Consider the following 7,626-nt stretch of genomic DNA (forward strand, 5'->3'; position numbering starts at 1 on the left):
CGATTGTCTTTTTATTGGTAGACTTCACTTATCATGGCATGACTTTCTTCTTGGGGTGCTTGAAAGTTCAGATTCACCAGTTGACCCCAAATGTTATGGTAGCTTTGTGCAAGTTTGTTTGGACAACGAACACATTTGGCGAAGCCAATTAGTTGAGGTCTTCGCTAAACATTATTGATTGGATTGGTAGAGAAGGGCCATAGATGGGGTTGTTGATTAGTTTGGGAGTGGTATGTTTACCCTAAAGATAGAAAAGACCAAGGATAAGATGGTTGAGTTAACCCCCTGCACGAAGAACAAATGTGGGGGACAAAGAGCTGGTTTTATGTGTGCTGGACGGAGGGCAAGGGCTGGTATCATCCAAGCATTATGTCTTTGTTCCACTTTGAGGCTTTCTTGCGCTATACAGTTAAGGAGAAGGATCGCGATGGCCGGGCCTTCGATTGTGTTGCAGTTACTTGTAGGGGCAGGGACTTGGTTGAAGAGTACCTTGCTTGTGGGATCTAGCCATTGAGTCGTGGGTGGTCTGTTGGGCCAATTGTGTGAAGGGACTTTGCTGGTTTTTTTGAAGTAGATTTTAAGTCCTACTTTTGTTGTGGATCTTGAGGGCCGCTCCCGGGACACTTTTGTTGTGGAGATAGAGAAATAGGCAGAGGACCTAGTTGGTCCTGTCACACAGCATGAAGTTGAGCAGGGTATTGGGCTACGCAAGGGCAAAGTCCTCTTAAATCATGTATTTAGCAGATGGGTCTTGCATACAAAGGGCACAATGTGTGCACAAAGAATAGGAAGAGGAGGACACCGATGGGGGTGTATGCGGGGGCTTCCTCCATAGCCTTCTCCCTTGAGCTAGCAGAAACATGTAAAGAGACTAGCTCGACACTCGATGTTGAGGCTAGGACCGTGGAGGACTTCACCGAGCAAGTGATTGGGGATAAGTTAGGGAAGGAGTTGATTTCAATGAGGGTTGGCTCGGGGAGCGCAAAGTGATGGGTCGTGAGGGGACATGCCTGTAGCATGTGGCTACGAAGATGCCATGTTAGCTTGAGTAGCCACGGACTTGCTTATATTCCCATACTCGCATAACATTTTGGATTTCATTACTGCAACAATGGACCCAAAGGGGAAGGCGATTGCTTAGATCTATGGAGTTGTAAATATGGAGGGGCGGTCGAAGAAGTAGAAGGCCCATACCGCTGACTATGCCACATTTGTGAGGTCTCCTAAGGAGTCAAAGACTGTGACGCTGGCTAGGCCGGCGACAGCCAGGGTGACTGGAGGGGACTCCTGTAACACCCAAAATTCTATTTTGGGATTCATAAAAAATTTTCTGAAAAGATTTAAATTAAAATATCATTTCTAGATTACCAGGTCTTCGTCGTGTCCTTCTCCGGCAACAAACATGTATGTCTGCCTCGTTCCTTCCTCTCCTGCTCTACGAAACCTTGGAAGTGGGGGCGAGAGATGATGATCTCTGATTTGCTGTCTATGGTACCCGTGCGTCATAAAAAATATTATGCGAAGAGCGGAGACAATCAATAAAAATCTTGAGATTTTTTTGGTCAATAATTTATGTAGGTATTGTTGTGAGCCGTTGCAACACACGGGTAACCGGCTAGTTTTTAGTAAAAGAGCCACTATCTATGATAACTTTAGGAGAAACTATCCATCGTTACCACTCTTTACACAAAAAATCAATTCATTTATTTTATTTTGCTCCTGCTACGTAAAACATAACTACAATCAATAATTAAAATTTCAATAAGCAGAATTATCAAAAACTACATCTAAATTATTATATAATCTAGATTATATAAAACGGAAACAAACCTGGCAGCGCAGTCGATAGCCTTCTATGCGGCAATCATGCCCGTGGGTCCCACGTAATGGGTCCCGCCACGTGCACCAATCGTGGCCCGGCGGCGCACGGCACCCACTTTCCCCATTCATCGAGTCTACGCTCTTCGTCTTTCTCCGGTCCGAATTCCCCAATCGGACTCTCCTCTTCTTGCCGGATCTCCCCACCCCATTCCACCCCGCCCATGGGTGCCCCCACCCCTCGCCGCTGACCTGTGGGTACACTGCCCCCTGCTCCCCCGCCCCGCTCCCGCTCGCCCACGCGAACCCTAGGCAGCTAGGCTTTGCTGCTAGAAGAGCTCCAGCGACCGACGAGGAGAGGAGAATAAAGCTCAAATCTTGGATGCGCCCGAACCGATGGCGACACCTGCCGCAGAGAAGCCGGAAGATGTAGAGATCCGTGAGGTTTGGGCGGACAACCTCGAGACAGAGTTCGCCGTGATCCGCGACATCGTCGACGACTATCCGTATGTGGCTATGGACACTGAGTTTCCGGGCGTTGTGTGTCGTCCGCTCGGCACTTACAAGTCGGCGGCCGAGTTCAACTACGCCACTCTTAAAGCTAACGTGGACATGCTGAAGCTTATTCAGCTCGGGCTCACCTTGTCCGACGAGCATGGTGGGCTGCCGGCGCTAGGCCCAGACGGTCGTCCCTGCGTCTGGCAGTTCAACTTTCGAGGATTTGACCCTCGGACTGATGTGGCTGCAGCGGACTCCATCGATCTTCTACGCCGTAGTGGTATTGACTTCTCTCGCCATGCTGCTGATGGAGTCGACTCTCGCTGCTTTGCTGAACTGCTCATGTCCTCCGGCGTAGTATTGAATTCAGATGTGCATTGGGTGACTTTTCATAGCGGCTACGACTTTGGCTACCTGCTCAAGCTACTCACTGGCACAAATCTCCCTGATACGCTGCCAGGATTCTTCGATCTCATCAAGATTTACTTTCCTGTTATCTACGATATAAAACACTTGATGAGGTTCTCCAATAGCCTCCATGGAGGGCTGAACAAGCTTGCTGAGCTGCTTGATGTTGCAAGGGTTGGAATCTGCCACCAGGCAGGGTCTGATTCGCTTCTGACAGCACTGTCTTTCAAGAAGCTTAAAGAGGCATACTTCAACGGATTAACTGAGAAATATGCTGGTGTGTTGTATGGGCTTGGCTTTGAGGGTGTAGAGACCACCTCTGCTCACTGAGTAATGGATAATTAAATAAAAGATGAACTATTTATGAAAATGGAGAAATCTGTTTGGTGTCTTTGTCTGACAATTTCCTGTTGCTTGCGCTGGTGAAGGTATTATTTTCCCTCTCAGTTTTGATTTCCCCTGCAAGTTACTTCAGCTAAGCTGTTCTATGATCTAGATTGTGGCTTGATGGAATGTGCTGTTGAAGTTTCTTTGAGGCCTGTATTGATACACTGATCACCAAGTCACCAACTGAAGACTCAAACATTATCGAACTCTGTAATGCTATGGTAATCAAGTACTCTACAACAAGTCATCAACTGCTGTGCTAAATGTTATTTGGTAGCAAAAAGAACACTTAACTTGCCCTTTGATATGTGAAACTGAAACCCCTCAGTTCTTGTTTTACATGGTTTCTGGTGCTACCCCTTGAATAGTTGATGATTTTAGGCACTATTCTGATTTCTATACCAACCTATAAAAGCAAGACAATATGCTGGACTTCTGATTGTAATATGTTATAGTGTCTATGTAGTTTTGTAGTTCCTTAAACTCAAGCAACATATGCCATTATCAGTTTTGCAAAATTTTGGGAGTTCAACAGGAAGAAATCTGATAAACAAGTTCATATCACGAAAGAGGACTTAACTGATCAGTATGAAGAGAAGCAAAACTTGCATAATGTGATAAGGAAACTCCATGACCTCACATGATATTAGATGCTTTGATCGCTTATAAAAATTCTGTTCTCTGTTTGTTTCAGTTTGGACTTATTGAATATGATCTCTTAGTTGCCTTGTGTTTCATTATGCTGCAGTTCATCAGTTCACAGCATTCTTTCTTTTTCTGACGCATATCATCATACTGATTTGCATACTGTGGAGTGTACTGTAAAAGTTTGAATTTCGTTATGGGGACATGTTCTTACTAGATCTCATGGTTTCATGCCACATTCTGTTTCAATGTTAACTATTATGAATACATCTTGTACAGTGCACAAACTGTTAAACCATAGCAGCTTGATTATATGCTGTCATAGGGAATCTTGCTTCAATGGTATTGTCATGATACAGGCATGTGCCAGTGCATGGTTCTCTGTTTATAGTTTTGTTGGTATTGCCAATTTCTTAACTTTCTATTTTGTATATAGTCACCTCTTTACTGCAGATAACAGATGAAGAATCAGTTTTCTTTTCCATGTTTGGATTCTTCTTTTCATACTTGCCTTATTGTTTTAGATGGAAGCTCTCTTGTTAATAAATTGAAAGTCTTACAGCATTAGTCTTGGAATGTACATTTCACTTCCTTGCACCGAAATACCTGTGCTCATGATTACTGATAAAAAATTAATAGTTGAATATTGGAGAAATCTGTTTGATCTTTGTTTGTTTGTTTATTTATTTCCTTTTTTGTTGCCACTGAAAATATGTCATCTTCTTCTCAATTGAGATTTTCCCTGAAGTCATATTTAGATTGTTGAGAGAATTTGTGCTATCTAATTTTACGCTGTGAATTTGATGGAATGCATTGGTTTAACTTGATACTAGTTACTTGGATCAATCCAACAGCTGCAATGGAATTTTTCAATAGTCAAAGAACCACTTTTGTGTAAGGAGTGGATAGCGAACCAATTGAACATTTTTTAGTTCGCTGCAAAATTGACATAATCTTATTTATCAGTCCCCCGAATTGTTTGAGACCTGACTTCAAACCGAGCTTAATGAGCCAAGCCAAAGTAAAAAAAACATAATTCAAAATCAAGTCATTTTTATTTAAAAAGAAGAACAAGGTCAATCAGAGAAAATTTTGAAACGAGTCACGTTGCCAGTTCAATGGGTAATTTTGAAACTAAGAAGTTTATTGATTATATTTACATATTTTTGTATATTTTCCTTTTCCTTTTTTCTATTTCTTTTCACATTTTGTTGGCGGCTCTTGTTGGATCTCAACTCTAGCCTAATCCAACTTGCTTGGGCCTAAAAGGCTATGTTGTTGTTCTTGCATCCGGTGAATCTAGTCAGCATGGGGAAAAATACCAATTGTTCGTGTGGATGTAACGGATATCAATTATAAACTGATGCTTATTCCTGACTGGTTTTTGAATAACTTCAATGTGAACATTCTGAACTAGCTTTTTGATGCACATTGTATCTGGTTGATTCTATAATTTTGCTGGTGGTTGCTTCTCCAATTTATGTTTGCGTTTCTTGGACTCTTAACATAGTGCCTGCGCCAACACTGTGCTGCTCTGTTATGCCAGTATATAGCGCTGGTTGAGTACATTCTGCAAACACTGTCACATCATTCTTGGTTATGATCATCAGAGTTGCTGTAGACAACTGGACATGTATATGCCAGTATATAGCTCTCTGCATGGTCTTGCTAGTATGATGGTGTTGCCAATTTGCCCTTTCCTACGGATTTTGGTTTACCATATCTTTTCTATCTTTCAGGCTAATGCCATTTTTACTATCTGAAATGATTTCTCCTGTGATACTGATACCTTATTGTTTTAGATGTCTTATATGTATATTAATATTAAGGGATTTACTGTGACAAGCATTGGATATATCCTGTTTGTTGAGCTAGTATTACCCATATACCAGACAATCAGATTTGCACCTGAGCTTCCCTGGACATAATAATGTTACAAGTTGGGTGATCTGTGATCTTGGTGATGCCATTATCACTTGAAACTACCAACTTGATAAAATTGTGTAGGCAGTGGAACTGGGTTACTAGCCCCCTGGCCTTGAAGCCATATTTTAATTTTCGCGGAATCCATTTGAAGTACAGGGGAATCGACTTGATTAGGGCTAGTTTGGAAACTTAAATCTCCTCCGGGATTCCGGGGATTGAGTGGGAAATTAACTCATTTTCCGCTCAATTATTGAGAATCCCGGATGGGATTTAAGTTTCTAAACTAGCCCTCGCTAATGTTTGGCTTGTTCTGGAGTACTGGAAAACAATGGAAAGATCAGCAATGTTACTGCCAACTGCCAAGCGCTATGATATGTACTATCCAGATTACCCTGTCTCTGCAATTCTGCATCAAGTTATTCTGAAACCTTTTGTTACGCTTGTTTCACATGTCTATCACATCCTTCGTAACACTTGTGCCAACGCTTGAAGTTAGCCGTGTGTAAAACAGCGGGCAGAATCTTGATAGCAGGTTGATTTGGAATTTGCTTCGTTTGGGCCGATTGTATGTGGGATCGACGTCTCTGTCTGCTGGTCAATTGTTTTCCGGTTGGTGTTAAAAAGGGCTTCTGGTTACAGTGAAACCAGTTTTTTTTTCTGCTGCCGTGCCGACATCAAGGCACAGTATTGTCGTCCAGCACGATATGTTCAGCAGTGCCAAGGGCGTCGGGCCCGAGGGTAGGAGGACCGCGGCTCCGAAGGTCGTAGCCGCCGTCCGTGTTGCCGACCGGGTTAATGCCCCCAGGAACGGCGGTCTTCGTCAACGGGTTATGCCCCCTGTTGCCGAGTAGAGAGAGGTAGGAGACTGAGATAAAACTTTCTTGTCCTCATCATGGGTGCTTACAGGGGGTATATAAGGCCATAGGCCAGGGCTATTAAAGGAAGCCACTAATCACTCTTATTCCCTTCTAAATCTAGCCCAGATTATTAAAGGAAAGCCATCAATCACTCTTATTCCCTTCTAAATCTAGCCCAGACTAATAAAGGAAAGCCATCAATCACTAATCACTCATATTCCTTCTAAATCTAGCCCGGACTAATAGGAAGGCCATCAATCACTTTTATTCTTTCCAGATCTAACCGCTAGGCCTGGCTGCCTGCTGGATCAGGCGTCCTGCGCGCTCAGCCGCGCGCCGCACGTCGCGTGCCCTGTGCCGCCGTGTGTACGTATTTCCGTACATCACATCTCTCCCCTCCTCGAGAGGCAGCTCGTCCTCGAGCTGAAATAGTGGGTATGAAGCGCGAAACGTGTCCACATCCTCCCAGGTAGCCGATGCCGGAGAGGCTCCCCGCCAGCGAATGAGGACCTGCCGAACTCCCCTGAGCAGCCGCATCTTGACTGCTTGCTCTGGCTCTGGAATAACTGCGCCGTGGCGAACCGGAGGTAGAGCTGGAGGCTCTTGCGGAGGCGCGCCGTGGAACTTCTTGAGAAGCCCCACGTGGAAGACGTCGTGGAGGCGAGCTTGAGGAGGCAGGGCCAGGCGGACAGCCACGGCGTTGATGCGCTCGACGACGCAGTAAGGGCCGTAGAACCGCGGCTTCAGCTTGCCAGCCGACGAGTCGGGCATGGAGGCCGTCGGGCGCTGGCGTAGACGAAGCAGCACCCACTCACCGACCTGCATGTCGATGTCACGATGTAGACGATCATAATGATGTTTCTGGACAGCCTGGGCCTGCTCCAGCCGGTGACGGATATCTGCCAGGAACTCCACGCGCTCCTCCAAAGTCCTGGCCACCGCAGGCACCCGCGTTGCCCCCTGCTCGTAGGAGCGAAGTGAGGGAGGGTCGCGGCCATAGACGACGCGGAACGACGTGTCGCGCAGGGACGACTGGAAAGCGGTGTTGAAGATATATTCCGCCCATGGGAGCCAGCGCAACCAGTCG

General features: G+C 45.1%; 1 protein-coding gene across 2 annotated transcripts; it reads left to right on the forward strand.

Moving 5' to 3' along the window:
- Positions 1–1,981: 1,981 nt before the first annotated feature.
- LOC100193739 (CCR4-NOT transcription complex subunit 7) lies at positions 1,982–3,625 on the forward strand. Of its 2 annotated transcripts, NR_159677.1 has the most exons (2): positions 1,982–3,152; positions 3,221–3,625. NR_159677.1 is itself a non-coding variant. In NM_001367036.1 (1 exon), exon 1 carries the CDS (start codon positions 2,215–2,217, stop codon positions 3,052–3,054), a length of 840 nt encoding a protein of 279 aa, NP_001353965.1. In that variant the 5' UTR covers positions 2,042–2,214; the 3' UTR covers positions 3,055–3,122. The 2 variants fall into 2 exon arrangements, 1 of the variants encoding a protein (NP_001353965.1); NM_001367036.1 differs by lacking the exon at positions 3,221–3,625 and having other exon boundaries at positions 2,042–3,122.
- The last annotated feature ends 4,001 nt before the right edge of the window (positions 3,626–7,626 follow it).

Source organism: Zea mays, chromosome 7, assembly GCF_902167145.1.
Source record: "Zea mays cultivar B73 chromosome 7, Zm-B73-REFERENCE-NAM-5.0, whole genome shotgun sequence".
Classification (NCBI taxonomy): domain Eukaryota; kingdom Viridiplantae; phylum Streptophyta; class Magnoliopsida; order Poales; family Poaceae; genus Zea; species Zea mays.

Excerpts from the sequence above, each read along its gene's own strand:
- LOC100193739 (NM_001367036.1), top strand. The coding sequence starts at position 2,215 with ATGGCGACACCTGCCGCAGAGAAGCCGGAAGATGTAGAGATCCGTGAG.